Source organism: Nesoenas mayeri (assembly GCF_963082525.1).
Source record: "Nesoenas mayeri genome assembly, chromosome: 1".
NCBI lineage: Eukaryota > Metazoa > Chordata > Aves > Columbiformes > Columbidae > Nesoenas > Nesoenas mayeri.
The window spans coordinates 56459546-56485588 of record NC_137541.1 but is presented as its reverse complement, the minus strand read 5'-3'; the positions used below and the strand labels follow the sequence as shown (position 1 = coordinate 56485588).

At 36.1% G+C, this 26043-nt stretch overlaps 1 protein-coding gene across 1 annotated transcript; it reads left to right on the top strand.

Annotated features, from left to right (window-relative positions):
* RAB3IP (RAB3A interacting protein) lies at positions 1-24534 on the top strand (the record flags this gene model as incomplete). The annotated part of the gene is made up of 10 exons (XM_080361852.1): positions 1-272; positions 479-740; positions 8298-8393; positions 10960-11037; positions 11493-11696; positions 16412-16540; positions 18853-18965; positions 22357-22456; positions 22563-22632; positions 24452-24534. Exons 1-10 carry the CDS (start codon positions 22-24, stop codon positions 24532-24534), a joined length of 1386 nt encoding a protein of 461 aa, XP_080217978.1. The 5' UTR covers positions 1-21.
* Positions 24535-26043: the final 1509 nt, after the last annotated feature.

Below are 26043 nucleotides of genomic sequence, written 5' to 3'. Positions count from 1 at the left end.
TCGTATGATGAGGCTTTTATTATGGCCAGTGACCCCTTGGAAGGCTTTCATGAAGTGAACCTCGCTTCGCCCACTACACCAGATCTTCTTGGAGTAAATGAGCCAGGGACTCAGGAACAAACTACCTCACCCAGTGTTATCTACCGACCACATCCTTCTGTTGTGTCCTCCACACCAATCCAAGCCAATGCATTAAATGTTTCTGATCTTCCCACCCAACCTGTTTATTCATCTCCCAGACAACTGAATTGTGGAGAAGCATCAGGTGTCAGGTAAGTTCGGTAGGTTGTTTTATTCAAATTACTGATGTTTGTTTGCATATAAATTGCTTGCTCTACTAAAGATATAATTTTAATATTACTTATGATGTTGTAATATTGTGTCCATAATGGTACATTCAACACCACTACTGCCATTTCTAAAATATTTCTTCTTAATGTATTATATAAATAAAAAAAATATATCACTCTCGTTACAGCATCAATGTTACCGACGCATTACTTTGTTCTACCTCTGGACCCCAGGGTGGGTCATTCAATCACAATAATTCCAGGAAGGAGAGCAATAACGCAGAGAGAGAGTTTTTGCAGGGTGCTACAGTAGCAGATGTTGCTGAAGGAAATGAAGATATTTTTGGGTTGAGTACAGACAGTTTATCTCACTTACGGAGCCCATCTGTACTGGAAGTAAGAGAAAAGGGCTATGAAAGATTGAAAGAAGAACTTGCAAAAGCTCAGAGGGTAAGGCTTGTTGTCTTGTCTCCTCCCGCTTTTTCTCTCTTTGAAGTGGTTCTAATATTGCAAAATGATAGATGGGCCAGAAGGTGCAGTCTGAGTCTACTCATTTCTTATGTAATTATTTTACGTAAAGTTGTTCTGAATGTGTGCAGTGCTAATGTCTTAGAATTATTCCTTGATAGTGTGTGTGTTTTTTTTTTCTAGTGCTGCTGCTATTTAACCATGGAAAGCTTTTGCTGCAATATCTGGTTTATCACGCTTTTTCTTTGAAACGTAGACCATTCTTTTATTTTGACATTTGAGAATAAGAGTAATTTTCTGTCACTCCATTGTTACTGTATAAGAATTTATAGACACTGATTATATACCTCTCGAGTCTTCTTTCTCCTTGAGTATAAAAGTGTAACATGGGTCATGGAATATAGAAATGCTTTAGAATGGGGTACTTGAGATGTTTTGTAGGGGAATGCTTGTGTAGGAAAGATGCAATGAAGATGTGACTGGTGTTTTTCAGTGTACTGCTCCACCACACTTCAAATGGAATATGAATACCTTTGAAGACACTGTGGCTCAAATCATTAATATTTGTAAAGCGCTTTGTCTTGTTTGGATGAATGGTGCTATATAAATGCAAAGCCATTATTTATCATTTTAACATCACTCTGTGCTTAAACTTGCGAGTAGATTTTGTGCTATTTGTATCTGTGCCCTTTCCTCTCCTTTACATGATTCCACTCCTGTTTAGATTTAAGCTCATCTTATCTCGTGTTTGGACTTGTTTTCCTCTGTTTGTGCCCTCATCTTGTTGCATGTAGTCATAATATCTGTCAGAGTTGCATTTGTCCTTGTTAATGTGAATCTTAAGTATGGATTCTGACATCTCTTCTGTTGATTATTTTATTGCTGAGTAGTTGCTTCCTTTGCTAATGTGTTTGTTTGCTTAGCATTTGACTACTGAAAGGAAACATTAACCTGAGCTAAGTTTGAGGACCTTGCACGTGAATATATAATCCTAACAGTTAAACTTGGAACCTTAGAAAATAAGAGCAAATTAAAGTTTAAGCTTTAGAAAGGCTCTTTCAGCTCCTGACAGTATACCAAAGTACAGGTAACATACTTGAAAACCATAACTCAGATTTGCTAGTGTTACCTTGGAATTATGTGAAAAATCTTATATAAGTGAATACCACTTTATCTCTTAAAGATTGAAGTGTTTCCTATTTAACTCTGAAATTTGAAGTAGTTTTGAAATAAATGGCATTAAGGCTGCTAGGACATACTAACTGCATGGTGTGTGTTTTCAAACCCTTTGTGTCTTAAAAGCGATTCAGCACTAATTTGAGACCGTTGATGTCACAGTTCTTGTTAATTCTCAACCCGTCAGGTTGATTCTTACCAGTGTTATACTGGGTGGAAAACTTACTTTGCCTTTCTTCCTAAATTTGCACTATTTCAGAATTGCTCAGTAACACAGAAGTCATAGCAGGAGTCTTTACAGACTGTACATAAGTAAATTCAGTTCTTTCTGTAATACCAGCTTTCTTCCACTTCCTGTATGAGGACTAGTTTTTCTATCCCTAATTAATTTCTGATTGCTTTCTTCCAAAAGTCAGGGCTGTTCACAAAGGGCTGTGTCCACCCTGTGGTATTTGATATGTCATGCAGTCTTTAAACTTTTATTTCCAAGTATATTCACTTTTGTCACTGAGTACTTGGTTTAAAAGTCTGGGGGCATAATTAGTAGGTAGTGCTTGTGTGTAGCTGGTTGGTTTTTGCATAGTGGTCTTAAATTCTCTGTAAATCTCTGCACTGTTTATTAGGAACAGTTAGAAGAATGAGAATTACAATTTGCAGTTGAGTTTTATGAGCTTTACTGAGCCTGGAAACCTTATGGACTTTCTAGGAGTGAACAAAGTAAACACACATTTGCTGTCTTGCATTTTTCATTTGTTCCAGATTTCTTACCCAAACTGTATGTTATTGTAATATGTATTAAAGATTGATTTGAATTTGTTCCAGTTGTGATTAGAAAGGAAACAGGAATTTTGAAGCTTAAGGATCCACTATCTGATTTTTTTCTTAATATGTTCTCATTTTTTTTATATTAGAGAATATGAGTGGCATGTAATTATTAGACATTTAATTATGGTTCTTGAAGAAATTATTCAGGAATAGAATAAAGACTTATTAATTTTTTCCCTCCATTGCTTATGTGTTGTATTTCTTAAGACTGCAGGCTTCATTTTTCAAAATAAACAGCATTGCTGATAATTGTTAAAAAGAAGTCTTTGAAAAATTTTTCTCTTGATGAGAGGAAATACCCTTTCTACTAGAACTTAGATTGGTTGCAGCACCAAATCATGTCATAAGATAGGGAGAAAGGTTGGGTCAGAGGTAACAGCAGGGCAGCACTCTACACTAATGGAGCATATAAGATTGGACATACTTTTGCCTTAAAATACCCTCTTAATTAAAATGACATAGATTCTTCACTCTTTGAGACCATTCAGGTCATTTTTGCCTGTTTTTTTACTGAAGACTTAACTTCTGGCTACATTCTGTCAAATGGAGCTGAAGAGCCCTTGCTTTAGGTGATCTGAACCTTTCTCCTTGTTTTGTTCCCCTTTAAAGCAGCATCAGGAAAAGTGAGGAGGTGTTAAAAGGCTTTAGTGATTCAATGCCTGGGACCTTATCTCCTCATGTCTCGATGCATTTGCATTTTTTTCTGCCCTGTTGGGCTTGAGCTATGGCACTGTGGTTACTGAAGGCAGATCAACCACACGTAGATAACATCTGGGAGAACAGTGATGGTATTTTGGTACCCAGTGTTTCCTGATGTGCAAGTTTAGTGGTGTCCTTGCAAAGGAATATCTTTGTTTGCTTTTCATACTAAGCAGCACTTGCTTGTAGTTTCTGAGCTGTGGCATTTCATGTTTTCCTTGATATTTTGTATGATTTGGCCCTGAAGATACTTCCTCATCGGTCAGACTGTCAATATAATGATATCATCCGTGACTGTAGAGGAAAATGGGTTTGTTTTGTTACGTCTTTTTCTTGGAGTGTTACAATTATCAGCTGTCACTGACATTTTGCCCCTTTCTCTGATGAGGAAAGAGCAATCTACCAGAGATATTAGTTGCAATTATCGTATTCAGTTTGAGAACGCATTTCATGCTTCCTACGGTCATTCGAGTAATATCTGTAGGCTTGTTGGTAACACTTAAAGCCATGTTTGTCTTGTTGTTGTACCCTGTTTCCCTGAAAATAGAACCTACCCCAAAAATAAGCCCTAGCATGATTTTTCAGGATTTTTGAGGATGCTTAAAATATAAGCCCTACTTCAAAAATAAGCACTAGTTACAGTTCATTAGAAGGTCAATTTAAATAGTGTCCAGACAGCTACACATGTAAAAAAGGTAAAATTAATTGGCTATAGAATGCAACAGGACAGATAGACTTTTCATCAAGAAAAGCAGGCACCTCCAAAAGAATCACACTCAGAGGACCCCATGAGACCCAAAACAATAAAGGCTGGCAAGAGCCGGGCTCATGTACAGATCAAAGAGTTATGATTGTGTTCCAAAATATGATGACATTACTATATTTGAATAAACGTTGATTTTTTTTGTTCAAGAATAAATGTAGATTGTTGTTCATGGAAAAATAAGATATCCTCTGAAAATAAGCCCTAGTGCATCTTTTGGAGCAAAAATTGATATAAGACCCCATCTTATTTTTGAGAAGCAGGGTAGAAATCTGAATTACTGATATTGCCCTAGTAGAGTGAAATGGAGAGGTTTTTTGCACACTGATACAGTGGTTCTTGTGACAGAAGTGACAGTATAGAATGTGGTATTGTAAACTTCAATATAGTAATAGTTCAAGAACCTGATCCTGAGCTCTGGATTTTTCTTTCAAAGGCCTTAATTTCTATATGCATTATTCATCTCAGAAACAGAGTATTACAGTTTGATCTCTAGTCTTCAGATTTTCTGTATTGATACAGGTTTTGAAGCAGATTTTTGTTGTTGTTAGGCCTGTGTTGTCAAAAAATCCAATGTAACAGAGGCTCTTGCCAGGATTATGGAGGTTTTGTACTGGCAGTTAAATCTGTTTTTCTGCAGTAAAACACGACATTTTAAAACTCTTCATGAATTAATGAATAAATAGATTCACAATACGTATCGAGGAATTCTAGTAGTACTGTACAGTCCATTCAGCATTCTTGAGTTTTTGTTGTAATTTGTTTATAAGTTAAGGAACTATAATAATGAAGATGCTCCAGAATAATACACCATCCCAGAACTCCACTGAAGAACGCACTTTCAGGCTTTTCTTACTCAAATTGCAGCTGAATTTTAAGGTTGCTGGCTTGTGATTGTTAAAGATGGGTTGGTTCTCTGAAGGTGTTTTTTAGCAGCTCCTCACTGTCTTTCAGTGATGAAAATCTTCAGTTTCCACACTGCTGACTGATGCTGTTATAGGGTGTCATAGGGACAGAAATTTTGTCAGGCAAGTAGATAACTGCATGCGAGCAAAAAAGAAGCATCCTCACCTACACCATAAGATGATAATTCAATGGTTTGTGAAATGCTCTTATCTCTGAAAAGATACTCAGGACCTTTGCTTACATTAAACACCCTTGTAAGTGTGATTGCAGTTCACTAAGTTTTGTGTAGCTTGTTTAACTGGAGTGCTGAGTGAAGACCAGTCAAGCAGAAATGTATTTGAATATAAATACAAACTTTTTGACACCTTCAGAATTCAGAAGTATCCCTTGGTTCTGATTTTAGGTGATATCTGTAGAAAATTTTTGCTCTTTCCTTTATCTTCTGCTTCTAGTTCTGACTTGGTTAAATTGCTGAACTAGGTGCAGGATGATTTTCTGTCTAGAATTTAAAATACGAATGATTTTGAAACAGTAATTTGCATATCTTGTTTCACTGGTTCTTTGTAAAGACCCACCTTGGAGTCTGTGTGAAGATCAAAGTTAAATAAACAGTAATATGACTCTTTAATATAGGAAGGTTTTTTTAACTTTAAGATTTTTTTTTCCTATGCGAGTTATATTTTTTTTTATTGCCTATCCTGTGTGGTGTGCTTTGTAATAGTTCATCTCCATGTAGCTACTTTTTCACAACAGTAATGTGAGAAGGACTGCAGCCTAGATGAGTAGTCCAGCACACACAGTTGTCTTTTCTGTCTCTGTATAGTGTATGGCTGGGAAGGCTTCAGTAATGCCTTTAAGACACAGACAGTAGTAGTGTTTCTAACAACTGCTGAGCTTTTGCTTTGAGCACTCTCTATTTCTGCCCAGTTTAAAAAAAAACCAACAAAACCAACAAACAAACGCAAGCTATTAAACTTGCTTGGCAAAATAATGTGTTATATTATTCTCCTCCTGAATCATGTCATGGAAACTCGCCCAGTGTTTGACAAATCCAGCTGAGCAGCCATGCGTAGTAGACTGCCTGGTATTGTCTCCTCCTTGTTTTCGTTAAGTAGCTTTACTTATCTGCCCAAAGTTTAATCTAAACCTCCCTAACCTTTCTAGTTGCAGGCAAAACTGTAACCACCTTACTTAACATAGTGTATTGATAGTGGTAGCCCAAAAGTGAACCTGGGGTACTTGTGTCTTCATTGTATGTTAACTCTTGACCTGAATATTAATATAACCTCCTTTTAAGATGTGTTGATGTGGATGTAGCATTTTCCTTACAAATCAGTGAAGTAAAGCAAAGGAATTGTGTTGATGTATCCTTTGCATGCATAGGAACATGTGGAACTTCAGCTTTAAGCATTTTGCCTCAGAATGTCTAATTCCCTTATTAAGAACCCTACTTTATATGGGAAATACTATTAATTAATTTTTTTCCCCCCTCTCTTTTTTTAACCTCTTATTTTTTTCCCAGTATTTATTTTCTCTGGCTTTTTATATTCCTTTTTCCTTCTATTCCCTCCACCTGTAGCTATTTTCTTGCCTTTTTTTTGAGAGAGAGAGCAGATGGGTCACTGTGTACAGATTTGTAGCTAGTACGTAAAAGTTGAGTACCATTTGAGAAACACCATGTTCGGAAAAACCCCATTGTTTATGTGGTACCTTTCAGAATAGTTAAAAGATCACATTTGGAAAGCAAAGAATGAAAACAGAAAACAAACTAGACTAAAAGTCAATCTATGTCCAAAGTTAAAACCAAATAAAAGGAGGGAGAACTAAGGCCTTTGATACTAAATGAGTCTAGAACAGTCCTTAAACACTTTTTGAATTTAGCAGTGCAGAAATTGAGAGCAAGACCTAGTATCAGCATGTTACAAGGCAAGATGTAGTTTCCCACATCATTGTGTACAACGTTACTCAGTCATGAAGACCTGAGGAGAAACAGTAACCACCTCCCAAAAACACAAGGGAAGCTGCTGCCATTTGGGCCTTTGTATGGCTTTGTAGTGACTGGCCTCCCAGAGTTTTCTGAAGGACAGTGGTTTTGTTTGCTGGTTTCTGGACATTTTCAAAGCCAATCATTGCCAGATCACGTTTGGAGCCTTTAACATGTCAGTGACAGGCTTGAGTCCTGTATTTCAATAGCTAGCCTGGCAGGGGGAAAATAAGAACAGTTAGAAGGGGGAGAGCTATGGCCAAAACCAGAAAAAGCTTGAAAGGTCAGAGTGGGCTGTCTGCTACTTTTCTTTCCCTTTTCCTCTCAATTCTTTTTCTTGCAAGAGATTCCAGGGTTTAATGGTTGGAAAGGGACAGGAACCCTTCTTTCAAATTCCTTGTCAAACTTTTTGTACTTCTCTGCAAATTACCCCACTTTTCCCTCAGACATGGGACGATACAGATGAGATTGGGCATGTGTAACCCTCATCCTGCCAAATCTGTGTTAAAATGTTACTTTACAGGTGGTATGGTCAGGCTTTCTTCACTCAAATTTTAGTAGTGTAGACAAATAACATTTTGAATTTCATTAAGTTGCTTTAGTTTGATTTATGTACCTGCATAAACAAGAACAAGGTTATGATTTTTGGAATTAGTTATAAGGAGATATGCAGGAGAATATTTATAGTAAAATATGTTTTAAGATTCTTTTAGCATTAGAAATTGTCTTGAGACAAAGCTTTTTTATTTTTTAAATTTTTTTTTAAAGGATTGCTTTCTTTAAGTGTCTGTTAAAGAATGGATAAACAGAGATGGTATTCTGTCTGTCCCAATAATTAATTTGATCTGTAATTTAAGTGATTTAAGTCTTCTGTACTTTTGTGGAAAAAAGCTTTTTTTTTACTTCAGAATATTTTGGAAATGCTGATGTCTAGGTTAGAGATACTTTAGATTGGCCTGGTGTATTATTGTATAGCAGGAAGAATAGCTATATGTATGTACAGCACTAATTTAATTGCTTCTAGTGTTAAGATTACTATTTTGAAAGGCTTTCTTTAGCAAAGGTTATATGTTCCTCTAATTATTATTTTTTTTTCTTAATTTTTCTTCCCCCTCTTTTTGGTATTAGCTTTAAAAGGCCAAATTACTACTCTAAGTCAGAATAAATAACTTTCAATTTTCCATAGGAGCTGAAGTTAAAAGATGAAGAATGTGAAAGGCTTTCTAAAGTGCGAGATCAACTTGGACAGGAATTGGAAGAACTTACAGCTAGTCTGTTTGAGGTTTGTTGGAGTCTTCCATGTGATATACTTAAAGGAAGCTGAGACAGATGTTTTATGTAGAATCAGTATATTGTATGCTGAATTTTTCTACAATAAGCTTATAAAGGGATTTGTGTCCTGAAGACCTGGGTGTGTTGAAGTAGAGGCTGAAGAGCAAGCAGTAGACTTTTCACTTAGTTGAAAGAGACTTGTCTATCCGCCTAGATACAAAATGAAGAAAATAAGGAAAGTGTATCAGAAAACTTAAACCTATTTAGACTTATTTTTTGGCATAACTACTTCAAGATGGGTTCTCTGTCTGACAACAAGGCTATCTAGATAAAAGCCAAATCTGGGTTTGCCATGGTGACTAAACAAAAACCAACCAAAACAACAAAACCCCAGCATAATTGCAGATCAATGGAGGCAGCAAGTATCTAACTAAGCTATGCTTTCAGCTTTTGAAATTTGGGTCTGGCAGCATGCTAGTTGCACAAACTTGAAAAGAAACTTGAAAACTGAGTGATGTACCAGGGTAGAACCTGGTTACCCAGTGAGAAGCCTGAACTTTAAGTGGGACCTTTTCATTTGGGGAAAAGACAGTAGTGCTGGCAGAGATTGTGAGCTTGTATTACACAGAAAAAAAAATCTTAAATCCATACTTGGAGGATCAGTTCTCATTTTATCATAGGAATATATATAGGAATGCCTAGAGGCTAAATTGTGATACCTATAACTGTCAGAATGAATTTCATAATCCAGAGATGATCATAAGTATTGAGTTTCAGCATATGCATAGATACAGTATTAGGTATGTTTTAGAAACAATATTTAAACCTATGATGTTGTATTTGTATAAAAGTTCTATTAAAACCTTGAAAATACTGACATTCAAAAATCAAATTCCAAGCTGCTTGGTGGGTTGGCAGAGCATTTATTTCATCATCCAGGTAGAGCAGTTACTTAAAATATTAAGCAGTTCCTGTATATAGAGAATAAATGGGAAACTGGAAAGGTACTTTTTAGCATAAATACTTGTGTATGATGATGGTGAGAAAAATGTTGAGCAGATATTTTATCCACAGAAGAATAAAAATAAGATTATCAGTGAAATTTTATATTGGTGACACCTGGTAACTTAGAACAATGTATCATTTTGTTAAAGCTATGTTTGATACACAGTGTGTTAGTAATAATTGTTTGAGTTTTAATTGTTTAGAACTCCCAGCTGTTGTGGGCATGTCACCTTAATTTTTTTTGTGATTTTGTTTTATTAAGAGACCCTAACAAAATACATTATTGAGGTTTCTTGTTTTTTGCACTGGAATCTACAGCTCTTGAATTCACTTTCTGTTTTGAATCCCACTAATTTCAGTGACCATATTAGTGGATAGGCTGGAGCTTATAATAATGCATCCCAGTGGAGGACTGAGACTTGTTTTAAACAGATGGGTGTATATATTACATTATTACACTGTAATAGCACTGTAATAGCACTGTAACATGCTTTGTGTTTAAAGGTGCATCACTAAGCAGAAACTGCATGGTCAATGTTAAATGTATTTGTACACATTGTATAAATGTGTATGTTCCCATTCCTGCATGTGTCTGTTGTTACTTAAGAGAATTTTACAAAGCCATATTGTATAGCTGCGTTGTATGCCAGCAGGAGCCAGATCTTGTGGTATGATGATGTATGAACTTCTTTTGGTTTATTTATATAGCGTCCAGATACGTGCTAGGCGCTTTACAGATATGAGAAGCATCCTATCCCAAGTAATTTAGCTGGTGGCCCTGATCTTTCAATGTTTGTTGCCTCCAGTAAGTACCAAGTAAGAACAGTAATTTGGTCACAGGTACAAATTGCTGGATCAGAGCCTAAACAAATACATTATGAGAACAAAAGGCTTAGAGGTATGAGGTAAAAGGATGTTTAAAAAATTCCCAGTCCTTTTACACGTTCTTCTTTATTGACTTATCCTTGTTTCTTTACTTTGATTGTGTTTTAGTGCTTTTTCTGTTCTACTTAAGAAATGTTTATTAATCCATAAAGCTGTGGCTTTGTCTTTTATTGATGGTAAGAATTTAGACTTCATAGTTGTTCGACCAGTTCCTTCGTGCAGAAATTTCCAGTTGGCTGAAACTGGTTATTCTGGCCAGAAGAAGGGAGGAGTTCTTTTCAATGCGGTACTATACACATGTTGCATTTGGTGCTGCTGGTCAAGTCTTTTTCTTGGAGGTCAAGGAACTTGACTTGTCAGCCACTGAAGTGGGATGGGAGCCTGGTGTTCATGACAGGTATTGTTCCTGCTGGAGGGGGATGGGTGGACTTGCTGAATTTTTTTAATCTGGGCTCAGGACCAAGGAGAAAAAAATTTGTTGGGCCAGTGATGAATCCAAATGATAGATTTGTAGGTATTTTTTGGTGTGTAACTATTTAATTTCAGATTGTTGCACAACCTACTATTCACAAGTAGTCTTTGTGAAGCAAATGTATGTCCTTAGTGGTTTGGTTTTGTTTTTTTTTTTTACTGGATCTTGTAAATTTGTGTGAAGCATTTACCCTAGATAATTTTTTATTTTATAGGAAGCACACAAAATGGTTAAAGAAGCTAATGTCAAACAAGCTGCAGCAGAAAAACAGTTAAAAGAAGCACAGGGAAAGGTGAGTTTTTTTCTGACTTGCTTGCTTTGTCTTTTCACGTGGTTATAAAGTGTGAATCGTAAAGATGAAATCATAGAATCATTTTGGTTGGAGGAGACCCTTGAATAGAGTCCAACCATAAACCTAACACTGGCAGTAAAATAGAGCATTACCTGTATGCATTATTAAAATATATACTAGGTTGTTTTGTGTTGCCTTGGCATATTCTTAACTAACACCTATGGACACAGAGCTCATGGTTCAGCATCATATCAGATAGCTAGCCACATGCATAGGAAACTGGTGTTACTACGCTATGCAATTGCATAGGCGTCTGTGTGTTAGTACTGTTGGAAGATGGAGTCTTAATTTGAACCGAGATAACTAATTTTTGTTGAAGTATTTAACAGATTCATAGGATAGTATATTTTTGTTTGTTACTGACTTTTTCCCCCTCCCTCCCCACCTCTCTTCAGATTGATGTTCTCCAGGCTGAAGTAGCAGCATTGAAAACACTAGTACTGTCTACTTCACCAACATCTCCAACTAAGGAGTTTCAGTCTGCTGGAAAAACCCCTTTTAAGAAAGGCCATGCGAGAAACAAAAGTACAAGCAGTGCTATGGGTGGCAGTCATCAGGACCTTACCATGATGCAACCAATTGTGAAAGACTGTAAAGAGGTAACTGTACAAGGATTGTCTGCTTTTTGCTGATAAGCTGGCTTTATAGTTTTGTTTTACTCACAGTAAATCTAATATATATTAAATCTCCCTGTAATAGTGACCATTTTAGAGATATTTTTCATTAATGAAAGGAAGTTTTTGTTTGTTTCTTTGTTTTTCTATGTACCAATAGGTGGTGATTTTTCCAGGTCTTGTTTACCTTGAAATCATTAAGGGAAGACTCAGATTTGAAATAGGGGAATAAATAATTTAAAGATGGGAATGTTAAAACAGAAAGAAAAATACAAGATAACTGAATAAGTCCTGGTGCCTTTTTACAAAGTCCATCACCAGAAGTTCATGAACTTTCATAAATATTTAATAAACTGTCGCAGAGAAGAGGAAGAATCATTTAATGGGAGAAAGAATCCAGAGAAAAGACTGAAGCAATGATTTATTAGAGAACAGGAGGCAAGTTACCACTGGAGTCCCAGAGGGGCCTGTGATGTTTTTTTTTTTTTAATCTACCCATGTGATTGAAAATGGGGAAATAATGAGGTGACAGGTTAGTGCTTGAGTCCTTGGAATGGTAGTAGCAAAAAATGATTGAGGACTGGAGAAGGATCTTGTGATACTGAGTGGTTAGTAGAACAGTGGATAAAATTCAAAACCAATAAATTAGAAATGAGGCATCTAGGAAAAAATGCAATTCTAGCAGCCATGCAGTTGTGGGCTTAGAGATAGCTATACTGTGCTGGAAAATAATATAGTGTACTTGTGAATAATCATCTGAAAATACCATCTCAGTGCTCAATGATGGTCATAGACCCACAGAGCCTTAGAACTTGTTAGGAAAGGAATAGGTAGCCAAAGAAAAAGCATTATACTGCTGTATAAACACGTAGCAAATGTGCGTGTCTATGTATGCATCTATAATATCTTCTTCTCTGAAAGGACATAATGAAAATATGAAGAGGTGTGATATAGATGGCCAAGGCTATGGAAGTATTTCTGTGTAGAGAGAGACACTTGAGGAAGATCAAAAATCTCTACAGCCATATGTGACATGGGGAAGATGGGTGGTGCACAAATATTAATGATTTCTTGTAATAAGAGAACCCTGGAAGCTAAAAGGAAAATAACTTTCAGTCAGTACATAACAAAACTTTACAATACATTGTCATGAGATAGCAAGATTAAAAATATGAATGTGTTCAAAATGTAGTCATGCAAAGTGACAAAAGGAAAGCCTGTCAAGGTGTATATATAGAAGGTAGATACGACATTTGGCTTAGGAAGCTTCTTTAAGTACTGTTGCTAGAAGCTGGGAGGCTGTAAAATGAAGATGTCTCTGTCTTTCCAGCTGCTCTGCAGCCAGCTCTGTGATTCTGGCCATTGTCAAACAGGTAACAGGCTCACTAGATCTTTAATGTGATTGATAGTGGCCAGTTTTAGACTTTGTTTTGCGAGTTATCATTAAATAATTTATACTATACATCTAGAAAATAAAGGCGTTGTCAAGTTTCTGTTTCATACTTTGGCTTAAAAAAAAAGAGAGTTTGCATCCTGCCTGCCTTTTTCGGTGGTATCCAGGATGATAAGTTTTCCTTATTCATATTGAATCCTTGTTGCTCTTCAGAAAAGGCAAGAGCTGGGATAGAGTCCAGTTACTTTGTAAGCATTACACTTGAGGTCATGACTCAATGAAATTTTTAAGTGCCAGGCAAGAGTGAGAGAGGGGAGAAATCTGTTTTGCCTTGATTTTCTTGTGGAGAAAAAGTGGTGAATGTGAAGCACGTGCTGCAGAAGGTCCAGTTTGCTTGACATGTTTCTTTAGTTCAGTTTCCTTTCCACTGGCTGTGGAAGGAGACACTTCGAGGCTGCTCAGAGTCACACAGAATGTTTAGGCTTGGAAGGGACCTCTGGAGATCATCTAGTCCAACCCAAAACAGGTGACCTGCTCAAAACAGATGACTGTTTCTTCCAGTGACAGCCCTGGGAATCAGTGAGAAAGACATGGAGTTTTCACTCACTGGGACTTGAGTCTTTTTGTCTTTCTTTCTAAGCAAGAGTATTTAATGAAGTGTGGCATGGAGTGAAGAAAGCAAGGCTACCTCTAGCATGGTGGTTGGCACTTTGTTTTAAGTAGAGCAGACGTGCCTGCCATGCTGCTTTTGTTATCCAGTGCTTTGTGGTTTTGTTTACTCCTTTTGTTTATTTTTGGTTTAAGGTCTTTGTGTTTCTGGGAGCTGGGTCTGAAACCCTAATTATTCCCCCTTCGTGCTAAATGCTCTTGCCTCTGAGTTGGGTTCCCCTTTTGCGTGTTGTTCTTCTGATGCTGAGTGACTCGGCTTCAAAAAGCGGGCTGAGAGTACCCTTGCTCAGGGGTTTGTAGTGGCCTTGTGGTGCGGGCAAATACAGCTTTGGACCCTTATGGAGAATCTACCACCCAGAGCTTTGCATTTTGAGATGTTGGATAAAGCTGGGTGGAATATCTGTCAACTCTTGGGTTTCTTTGTGGAATGTAGACAGAGTTAGAGTGGCTGGCTGTCTACCTTAAATTGCAGTGGAGCCAGAAAGGTGCCAGCCTTGCATAGAAATGCTTTCTAGTGTGTGGGAGTAGCTTCTAGGATATGTAGAAATGTCTAATTAATGTAGGTATTAAAAAGATTTAGCCAAGCTGAGTAGCTGCCTGGGTCTTAGGCAGGTGAGTAGCATCCATTCAGTGTAAATGCTGATAAATGCATCAGTGGTGTTCGAATAGCTAAAATGTTTATCTGATGTTGTATTTTGCTGTAAAATTAAAACATTAGAAATTTATCTAGAAATATTATTACAATTGACTATATATTTAATTGCAGGTGATGAAAACTTTGATCTAGTTAAAGTGCAAGTAAAGGTAGGGAGGAGATACACGTGTAGCACCGTGCAGGTTGGAAAGGCAGAGCATCAAGCATTATTCACTCAGCAGTTTTTTTCACAGCAGCTTCATTATAAATTGCAGGTTTGGGGGAAATGGAGTTAAATCTATAAAATAACCAAGTTAATAAAGAATGCATCTTAATTTTCAGAAGCATATAGTACAAATAATTTTTATTTTCCCCTGGTGATCTCTCTTGATTGTGTTCATTTTAAAGCCAGACCTGAGATGCGTTTTAAGGTATATGGGAAATGTTCCTTTAGGGAGCAAGTTACACCTATTGAATTTCATTTGTACAATGAGGTTGGTGGCTTAGCAACCAGAACAATTATGGACTGGCTTAATTAAGATGATTGTACCTGAGTGTAGGGCAGGTAGCAAAACAAATTTACCAGTCTAATTTTTGTAGGTTCTATTTCAATTAAAAAAACCCCAGCAAAAAAGATGAAAGAACTCCCCAAAATATGTATGTAAAAGAATGGTGAAATGCTGGGAGTTCAGAGAGGGGGTAATGCATGGGAAAAGAACGAAAGACTGAAAGAGGTTGGTTCAAAGCAGTGTACTGATCTTTTCATAAGATTCAAAATCAATTGTTTTAATTATTAGCTTATGTTGTTTTCCCTCTTTCACTATCTCATCCATATTATTTGTTTTTAATACTACAAAATTTATAAAAATCACATCCTGGCTTATCTTTGGCCTGCAGCGTACATCCTTTACTATAGCTTTAAGTTTGGGTTTTAGGAGTATACGTCTGCTATAAACAAGGAAGGGATTTAACAACCAGTTGGAGGGGAGAGGTGCTCAAGTCTGTGTCAGCAGAATGTCAAAACCTATCTGAGGATAGTGTTGTATCTGAGGAGCAGGATGGCATTATATATCCCTCTGAGGACTGACATTAGTCTTGTACATTGAGTTAGGAGTATGTGTTGGAAGCGCTTAACCCCATGCTGCTTGGTCCATGTCTTGGAGCAGCGTTGGCACCTGTGGGCAGGATCCTTCTCAAGTAACCCCAGCCTGTGGGACAGGCTGTCCCATAATGCAAATGTGATGATTTTTTTGTTGTGTTTTTTTTTTAATAGCAACCTAGTACTAGACTCCTGAACGCCAGACTGGGTATGTGCCTTCCCACTGCTAAACTGATCTCAATGTGGAAATAACAAAACAGCGTGTTTTTGAAGCAGATAAAACCATCTCTTCCTAACACAGAGCATGGTGTAGTAGGGAGTTGGGGCATAAAGATGAAAAAATAGGAGAATAGTGTTAATTGATTTGTATATTGAATTCCTTTTTTCCTGTGTTAGTATGTTTAATGTGTTAAAGGTCTGTTTTCTTTTAGTGTTTGGAGAGCAGTATGTTATATTCAGATGCATAGGATTGCAGTTGTTTTCTTTAGATGTCTCTGCTTTAACTTGCAGAAATGGAGATGGACTAAAATACAGTAATGAAAATGCATCAAGAAGCAAATTAATTTTGGGCTTTTTTTCTGTTGAACAATCAGTTAAATGTTTCAAAGCTATCCTGGAAGCTTTGGAAATGGGGGAGCAGTAATTAGTTTGTCCCTGGTCTTGTGGTGACTAGTGAATGCATTGAATCTGTGTCTTGAAAATGATATGGTTTGACGTGCTTATATTTACAGTCTTAGGAAAGTGGATTTTAGAAGGTGTTTATAGCTGAGGCACAATAGCATTTCTTCACAGTACAATAGAAAGCATTTAGTTTTAATGCTCATTATTTACCTGTGGATATTTGCAAATGATAGACACTAGTGTGATAATCACAGTACTAAAATATATGAATCTTTGTGTTCTAGGCTGACCTATCTTTGTACAATGAATTCAGATCTTGGAAGGATGAGCCTACTATGGACAGAACATGTCCCTTCTTGGACAAAATTTATCGGGAGGATATTTTTCCATGTTTAACTTTCTCAAAAAGTGAGGTAATAGAAATAGTCTAAATGTGGTCGCTGATACTTTTCACTTAAATATGTTATGTGAAGCCAATAGACTATTAAAAATGTTTTCATATATGAAATTTAACAGGGTTTTTTGTTTGTGTTGTGTGTGTGGTTTGTTTTTTTTTTTTTTCTTTAGAAATGTTCTTTAGAATATGACAGTGAAGTGCTAAAGTTTAGTCTGGAGTATTGAAATGATCATTTTTTCTTCACCATGGTGCTATTCTAGATATGGTCTTTTTGGCCTACTTCTCTAGATGTTACTCCTGTCTGGCGGAGTCTGATATTCATAGGAATGGATGGTGGTGTTTTTCCTGGTGTTTCAAATATACTGTTTTGTAGAAAGTGTCCCGTCACTGTCTCTTGTTTGTATAGGGGGCAGTAGAGACCAATATGTTTAGTTTTGCAGACAAGTTTTCTCACATCAGTCAGAGCAGGCTGCAAGCACAGTCTGGATGTTTTCTTGGAGGGATTTGAGTTACAACACTTAAACTTTGAGATCTGATGTCATTCAACAAGGGCAGTTTGGGAGTATGGTTTAAGATGAAACAAATAGAGACACTCTCTCCCATACAGAGGAAAGACTGGAGTTTTAACCATTCTGGGAATAATGTGGTACTGATTCCAACTGCTTTACTTAGTTTTTGCTCTTAAGCAGAATTTACAGGCTGTAGTTGTGGTATCAGTCTCTAGGGGAAAGGGACCATATTCTTAGATTTTTATTAAAATAAGACTAACAAATTTTAAAACCCTCAGACTATATTTTTTCCCGATAAAATTAAACACCACACATGGAAAATTTTCTTCATAATGTTTAATCTTTTGTTTTCCTGTGCCGTTATGTTCTTTTCCCATGCTTTTAATCTGCTGTTACTTGCTGGCCATAAGCATACACAATCTCTTGGTTAATTGTGTGCCAGTTCATTATGGTTGATGTGCAGCATCCTATGAACCTCTCCCACTAAAAACTTTACTTCATTACTATAGGAATTAAATTGCTCTGTAGTATGTGTAAATAGGACACCCCATTGTCTTTCTCAGCAACTTCATTTTGTTTTGTTTTGGTTTTTTTCTGCCTCAGTGGTGATATAATTACTGTAGATTTGTATTTCCTCTTAAGGAAAGAATGAGGCTCTTAGCATTTGTCAGTTCTATCATTTATTGTTTCAAGATGCTGTGCATAGTGACCAACTTCTGTTTTCACTTGAATAGCAATAAACTAGTGTACAGTTAAATTAAACAATAAACTACACATGTATAGCATTTCTGAATAATTGAGAATGCAGTTATCTGAATGGTTGAAGTATTACGATAACCCTCAGTAGCCTCTTGTGTATATGTGTAGTGTTTTGTTTTGCTTTTGAGAGATGGCAAAGAAAGAGTTTTTCATGTGAACTACTGTAATAGTAACACTCTGGTTTTAAAATACTCAAGGTACAATAGAAAAATATATTTATCACTCAGTAGGAAGGAGCTTTGGCACAGAATTATTTCACTAATAACATAAATTGCATCCTCTTTTAAATCAAGTAAGGGCTATTACTTGTCCATACTTAAACAGGAGTCTTGGACAAGTGTTGAGTCTAATCAAACAAATTGAGGATATTTCTAGTATCTTATGATTGTGGGTTTATAAAGAATTAACATTAAAAGCCTAAGGAAAGTTGCACTTCGTTTCATGAAGATGATATTTTAACTGGACTAGTGTTTGAAAGTTGCAACTGGCTTTTTGTTATGTTGGCTTTTCCATATATTGTTCTGTCTTACTTGTATGAACACCTTTCCAAAACTATCTTTGGCTGAAAAACAATGACATAATATTCACTTGTTTTATTGCAAGATGGGAAAGCATGCTGCATCATTTTGCGTTTCCATAGAACACAATAAAATTAGAACAGTTTTTTAAAATAAAGTTTGTGCCATTTCCAGTCTCTGACAAGAACACTGCCTGTACAATTGTACGTGCTACTTGAGCTTATGAAGAATGACTGAAAAGACAGTTAGCATTTTAAACATGCTTGACTACATTCCTGGCTGTAAAGGCAGTTATCTTGCCTCAGGGATGGCAGGGTTATTTGGAGGGCAAAATTTAAACAGAAGCCTGGAAATGGAACCTCTTGCTCACAATGAAAGCAAAATCTCATTTGTAACTGGATTTCTGTTTGGCGAGTTGATTTTTTTAAATTTTTTTTTAAATTTCCCTGTTTCTAGCTTTACAGAAGAAGAGATATGTCACTGCTTTGAAGCAATAGATAATGCAGAGCTGTTTTTAACTGCTTTCTAAATTTCTTTTGCAGTTGGCCTCAGCTGTTCTGGAAGCTGTGGAAAACAACACTCTGAGTATTGAACCTGTTGGCTTGCAACCTGTTCGATTTGTGAAAGCTTCTGCAGTTGAATGTGGGGGACCAAAGTATGTTAAGCAAACAGACAGAGAAGGAATCTTGACTGATTTAAGATAACTCTTGGATTGAGAAAGCTGCTATCAGCTGATCACCCCAGTCAAATTTCTGTATCTTAAACTTTATTTCCTAAAATTTAAGACTTTGAGATTGCTGCTACAAAATTTTGTGGGGAAAGTAAACAAGTAATAAATTAAACTTAATAAAAAGACTAATAAAGAACAAACATTTTAAGACAAATTCCCTTTTTGGGAGAGCTATTCACTTGATGCATTGACCACAAAATGAACATTCACTTCCTGGGAGAAGATCATTATGACGCTGAAAAGCGCCACGAAAGAAGTAGGTGTTGAAATAGTACAGGCTGAATATTGGACATCTAGAATATTTGTAGCATAATGAATTTAGGATGTAGCACACTGACAAGGGTGAATTTGAGCAGGAGGCATGCGATGAAGTGGGAATGAAGATGAGTTTGAACCTAAAGCAGGTAGTGTGCTTCAATGACAGGAAGATTATCTTAGAGATTTTGGAATGGTTCTAGAGGAATCTGAAGCAAGATTTGTTAGGTACTGATAGAGATATTGACGGTAGGTGGGAGTGACTTGCTGAGGCACTGGAGCTTTGATGGATGGGATTTGTAGTATGCTTTAGTGTATGTTGAGCTTAAGCAAGCAAGGTCAGTGTTAATCTGGAGCTTTCCAAATCTTGAGAAAGCCTTGACTTTTCCGTTGGTGATCTTTTGGACAAGTTGACAACTCTCTGTAATATTTATTTTGTCAGAGCTCAATTTTCTGATAGAAAACTTGCATCAAAATGTTTTCAGTTGGCTCTTAGGATTTTTTTTTTAAATTTCTCATTGCTTATTGGTTTTTAGTTTTTTTCCTGTTTTTGAGTGGGAGAATAAACGCTTTGAACAGATTTCAAAACCTTTTACTTTCTCATTAAAGCAGCTGCATAAAATGAAAATTTTGGGTTTTTTAAACTTAGTATTTGATCCTTTCTAGCTTACAAAATTCAGGGATTCATATATTCTCCAGCTTACTACTGTCACCAGAAAAGAGGCTCTTTGAGCTGTACCCCCCTCATCAGAAGAGGCCCCAGCACCAGTAATGGAGCTACTCAGGGGGTGGTGATTGCAAGTCCCAGATAGACCACTGTGAGCTGTGTTCCATGAATGGAGTAGAAAAGCTGGACAGCCAGAAGCTCCTGAAACAAGTCATGTGTCATTAAAGAGCAATTAGGAAATCGATTTAAAATAATTGCTGTTCAAGAAACTACTCGATGATTTAACATGATAAAATACTTACGCAAAAACAGGAGACTCAGTTGCATCATTCAGAAGTCTTACGAGTTTTTTAACCTATTTTCTCCAGCATAAGAGAAATTTTTTATTAGAACTTATGTAACTCTTAAATAGTTGGCAAAAGTTGGAATTTAGTTACTTCAGATGTATCAAAAGGCACGGCCTATTCCTTTCTCCCTTTGCCTGTTGTCACGTAGCAAAAAAAGGAGAGTGTAGTATTGCTTGTAGATAAGTAATAGGTAGGGAATATGCAGTATTTAAGTGTAATTTGACAGCATATGTGCTTTGCCTTATCCATGATTACTGGCACTGAATGGAAAACATGTGTTCCAGTTTTTTGCTAAATCTGAGTAGTGGTTTGACATTTTTTATTTTTATATGGTGCAAAGCACTATTTTTATTGTAACCATGTTTTCAAATAGGTAACAAAATGCAGGCAAACTGTAAATAAATAATAACAAAAACTAGAGTAAAGTTTTGAAAGGAATTATTTTATTGTACTACTGCCTGGGGCGGGGGGGGGAATGGGGGAACAGATGCATAAAATAGTGAGTAATTGCACAACAGCAAAATAAGGAGTGGAGAGCTGTGATAATAGTGCAGAAAGGTTCTTGATATAGGAGCTGCTGAATGGTGGCTGTGATGGTGAGTAGTAAGTGCTGCCTTAATGTAAGGCAGCTGGGTTTCCCCACAGGATTGGAATAACTGTCCCCATGGGGGAGAAAGCACTCAGCTGCGTGTGTGCTGTGTGGCACAGAGCTGAGCCATTAGTATGAACCATCGTGCCAGCATTTAACCCAGTGCGATGGGAGATAACTTATAGAAGGTAATTCTATAGCCAGAAGGGAAAAAAAAAAAGGCTTTATTTTCCTAGCCTTGAAAGGCAGTCTGTCTTCTCACAAAAGCTTGACTGAAATTGTGATCAGCTTGCTTCAGCTGTTGCAGGAGTTCTTGGATAAATAGGCTGCTGTCAGTCCTCATAAATTGCCATGGAAAATCATATACGCTCTTCAATTTTCTCCTGTCTTACATGGTTCTGTGGACCAGCTGCAGGCTATTTAAAGGGGACTCTGAGCCACTGTTTAGGACTACAGAAGCTTAGTAATTTTTGCTTCACTTTTGAAGAGCTGCTTGTTCTTAGACTCCCCAATTTCATGAGGTAAAAATGGAAGGGAAGGAGCCAACAGCTTTTAAAATCAATGAAACAGGGGATGCCATGACAACCCAGTTCATCTGTCATGCTGCATATAGAAATTCCAAATAAATAAAATTCCTGTTTTCTTTACATTTATTAGGGTTGTATTAATAGCAGTTTTTTCAAGAGATTTAAACCTTCTTTTTCTAAAGAATGTTGGAGGATTTTATTTTTAAATTCTTGGCCTTTTCTTGATATTTTTTTTTTTTTTTGTGAAGGATTCATGATTGACTACTGAATTTTCCTTGTTCCTAAGTATGACATACATGCAATACTACAGAACAAGTAAATTTGATTATTTTACCTTATTTTACTTTTTTTTTTTAATGGCAATGGAGACAATTATTGCCAGACAGCCTGTTTTCCTTTGTCATAAATTATTTTATACTCTGAATAGAAAATATTATTTCAGTTTGGTTATAAATGCAAAGCTGGTCTTAGAATAGGTCTGAGAGGGCCTTCAGAGAATTGACTGCTATTCTGTAGGGCTGATATTTTTTTATGATGAAATGTAACATGAAGCAGCATTTTAAAATGTTTGAATGTTGGCATCAGCTGAGAATTTAAATAATCTTTATTTCACATATGAAGAGTTAATTAAAGAAATCCCACTGTTCCAGTGTTATCAAGCCAACTTAAATTAGCAAATACACCAAGTACATGACCAGACCTGGAGTAAGTTTTAAAAATCAGAAATGCATCACAGTATTAAAACGAAATTAATCCTTGTGGATCTAAAATAGTTGACAACATAATGTAATAATTGCAGCTTGTAAAATGAAGGCAGATACTCAAGTATCTGTGCCAATATGAAGCAATTACATTAACACTTTAAAAGGCATGTGTTTAGATATTAATGTCAGATGTGTTCATTAAATCATGCAAACTTTCTATTTTGTAGGAAATGTGCTCTCAGTGGACAAAGTAAGTCATGCAAACATAGAATCAAATTAGGAGATTCAAGCAGTTATTACTACATTTCTCCTTTCTGTCGTTACAGGGTAAGTGAATTTACTGTGATTTCATTTTGAGTAGTAGTTATGCAGTTATTTTTCTATAACATTATAGAGAATGATATTAACCACCTTTATTTTTATATGGATACAGATCACTTCTGTGTGTAACTTCTTTACATATATTCGATACATCCAGCAAGGACTGTTGAAGCAGCAAGATGGTGAGTAGGAAATTGTGTTTGGCATATATAAATAGGCATTTACATAGCCCATGTGCCTGAAACTTGCTGTCTGTGCACAGTGGCAGTGACCTGACATTACAGGAAAACTATCTGTAGTCATTCTTGTGATTATGAGAATTTGATGATATCCCACTCTTCGTTGAAGTTTTTTTTAATTTTAACAAAAAATTAAAAAGCAGTGAATTTTAGTCTATTTAAAACCCCCTTATGTTATTCAGTAAGTAATGTTATGAAAAATTCTGCAATGAGAGAAGTTACAATTTTTCCACACAGTGTTCAAAAATAGTCTCTTTCACAGAATATGAAGATGCTATAGCCCAAAAAAACCTTTTGGTTTCATCTGGGCCATTTTTATTCCTTTTACTTGGTGTTTTGGTGTGTCTTCTTATTTCATGCGTGGAGAATTCAGACAGCCTTTCTTGTCAGACTACCTTTCAGGAAGAACTGGCAAGGATGACAGTATTTTAGGTTAAATTGTAAGAAATAAACAGGAAACCATACTGTAATCATTCATCTGAGCGCAGCCGAGGAATGAGGTGTTGGACATTGCTGCAGCATTGCAAAGTGTCTTGATTTAGGGCTCTGGTTATAAATATATCTGACAATGTAAGGCTTGATTACCCCTCACCCCAAAAAGGATATGTGGTTTTTACTGCCATTACTTCAGACTGTTGTGTTGTTTTGTTTTTTTTCCCCACCAGAAATACCTGGTCACTTTGTTCCTGTCAAAATAGCATATCCAACAACTGCATATTTAAACTTTATCTGCCTAGTAATTCAGAAGTTCAGGAATTTTCTTAACTGTGTTTTTCAGTTTCAGTGTGTCCATATGAAAGAAGATGGTTATGAAAATATACACACTGTACACCTACTTACTCAATTCCTGAGGTGATAAATAGACCATTGCTTACAAAAAATAATGCTGTTAACTTCCCTTGTCAAAGGGAATTTTTTCATGAAATTCACCAGAAATTCACCTGTTTCATGCACTAAATTATGTTTAATAAAAATCTTCAAATGGTGGTGATTTTTACTGATGTACCAGCATTGCAGAAGATCTTGAAAATGTGTTATTTAAGTTTTAATTTGGTTCATAGTTAAAAGGCTTTTAATTTGATCAAAAGAACCTACATAGTTTCAACTAAAATTTGATTACTTTGCTATTGAGATAAATAAATTAATATTTTTTCCATCAAATAATGCAATATTTTCAGCATCACCAGAATTATTTATTCTTCACAAGAAGTTTTGAAAAAACTTGAGTTTGGTGTTGCAGCTCAACGGTCACTTTACCATTAAAACATTGAATTTGCATTTGTAGCTTTATGTAAATATTTCAACAGTACTTTTAGAAGAATGTAGACACTCATGCTAATTATAACAAAATAACAGATTCTCTGATGAAACAATTCCTATCCAGCACGTTCTACATTTTTCTTCATGCAGTCTTTTGATTTTACAGAAAATGAGTCGAGGAGTTGGGCAATTAAATTGGGAAACAGCAATTAATTTAAGCTGACAAAAAGTACTAATATGTTTTTGTTCCCCAATTTAAAAAGAAATATCCTAAAATTTGGTGATTTTTTAATAGGACCATCATTTAGAATTTTTAAAATAAATAACTTATGTCACAACCAAGCATAAATAGCCCTCACAGATTTTAATTCTGCTTTTACTAGATGTTTGTTACTTCTCAGTTTCCCCTAAACTGATGTACAGTGAGGCAGCCTCTGTACATCGGTTAAAATAAAATACAAATTCAGTATGTTTAGTGATATTTCTGTCTTTTCTTTTTTAGTGGATCAGATGTTCTGGGAAGTTATGCAGCTGAGAAGAGAGATGTCACTAGCAAAACTTGGCTTTTACAAGGAAGAGCTCTAAATCTTTTAGCTCTTGCGCATGCATGAACTTCATTGAATATGCATAATTAAAATTGCTGAATCTTTTTTTGTCACTTGATATTTATTTCCACAAAGTGGGTCCAAGATCTTTCTCCTTCTGCAGGTTGCACTAAGAAGTACTGTGATTGTTTTAAACTGACTTATGCTGTATATGCGTACATATAATATTTAGTTGAACAAATGTGGTAAGCACTTGCGGGTGTATTAGTGATTGTAATTTACATTTAAAAACAAACCTTCTGATTAAAGTGTTAGTCTGAAGCAGTGTCTGTCTTCTGTTCTTTGTGGTGCAGAGTGATGTGAACCTCCTTGGTAAGTCATTTAAACATGTAAAACTGACGTGATTTTGTGAAGAGGGAATAAATGCCTGATAGTTTCTTCACTGTGGTGTTTAGATACATGCATGTATCTCTCTGTGTGTACCAATACAGTGAACAGACAATTAGGAAAATGTAGAATTCTTTAAAGTGCAGGTTTCCTATATTTTTCTTATTTAAAACAATGTAAGAAGAGAAGCATATACAGTGAATTGTCAACAGCATAATAAATCTGGATATCTTCTCTCTAAAGTATGGTGCTTTTCAAAGACCAAGGAACAATAAAATTTCCTTGTTCACTCTTTGGTTAGAAATCTGTCCTGAGCCCTCTTGGACTGCTAAAAACTTTCCCTTCCCCTCTTCCATTAGAATTTTTCCATTACTTTAAATGATTTCCCCCTTCACCCTTGCTTTTTGGGGATTTCCAGTTTCCAATGTTTTATACATCAGTTTCCCACAGCTGTCCTGGAAACTGGAAAATATCTTTTACTTGATTTCTTTAAGATGCTGGTGATAATTTCCATCTAATGTTTGTTAGCATTTTTTGCACACACACTATTTGTTACAAAGAGAAACCAAAAAAGGATCGTGGCTTCTTAAGGAAGATGTTTTTTGTCTTCAAGTGCTACTTTTGCACTTCAAGTTCAGGTAGTCCTTTTTCCCTGGACATGGCCTGAGCTTAAAGCAGACAGCTGATGAGGTTACAAGGCACATAGTTGTGAGGATGTGGTAGAACTGTTGTACAAAACCCCTTTTGGAAAAAGACTAGATCTTGATCATGACAGCTGTTTATCAATTACAGCCAAGATTAAAGCATTGGCAGGTAAACTAACAAATTAGAAGTAAAAGCAAGTTTATATAGTTAATTCTTTAACAAGAAGCACCATGGGGGCTTGGTGGATACAGATTTATTTTGTTTGCAGAAGAAAAATAACATCACCATCTTACTGGAGCATTCTTTGTTTTTACAAAAGTAAATAGAATGAGCAGTGAAATTTTATACTATACTTGTGTTGCTTACATGTCTATGTGCCTGAAAACACTTTGCAAGTGTTGGCTTGTACCAGACATTTCAATGTTAAGATTAAAACAAACAGTTGTACCGAAATATTTTACTACTAATGGAGGATGTCCAACCTGGGCTATTTCAGTACTGATGAAATATTTTTATC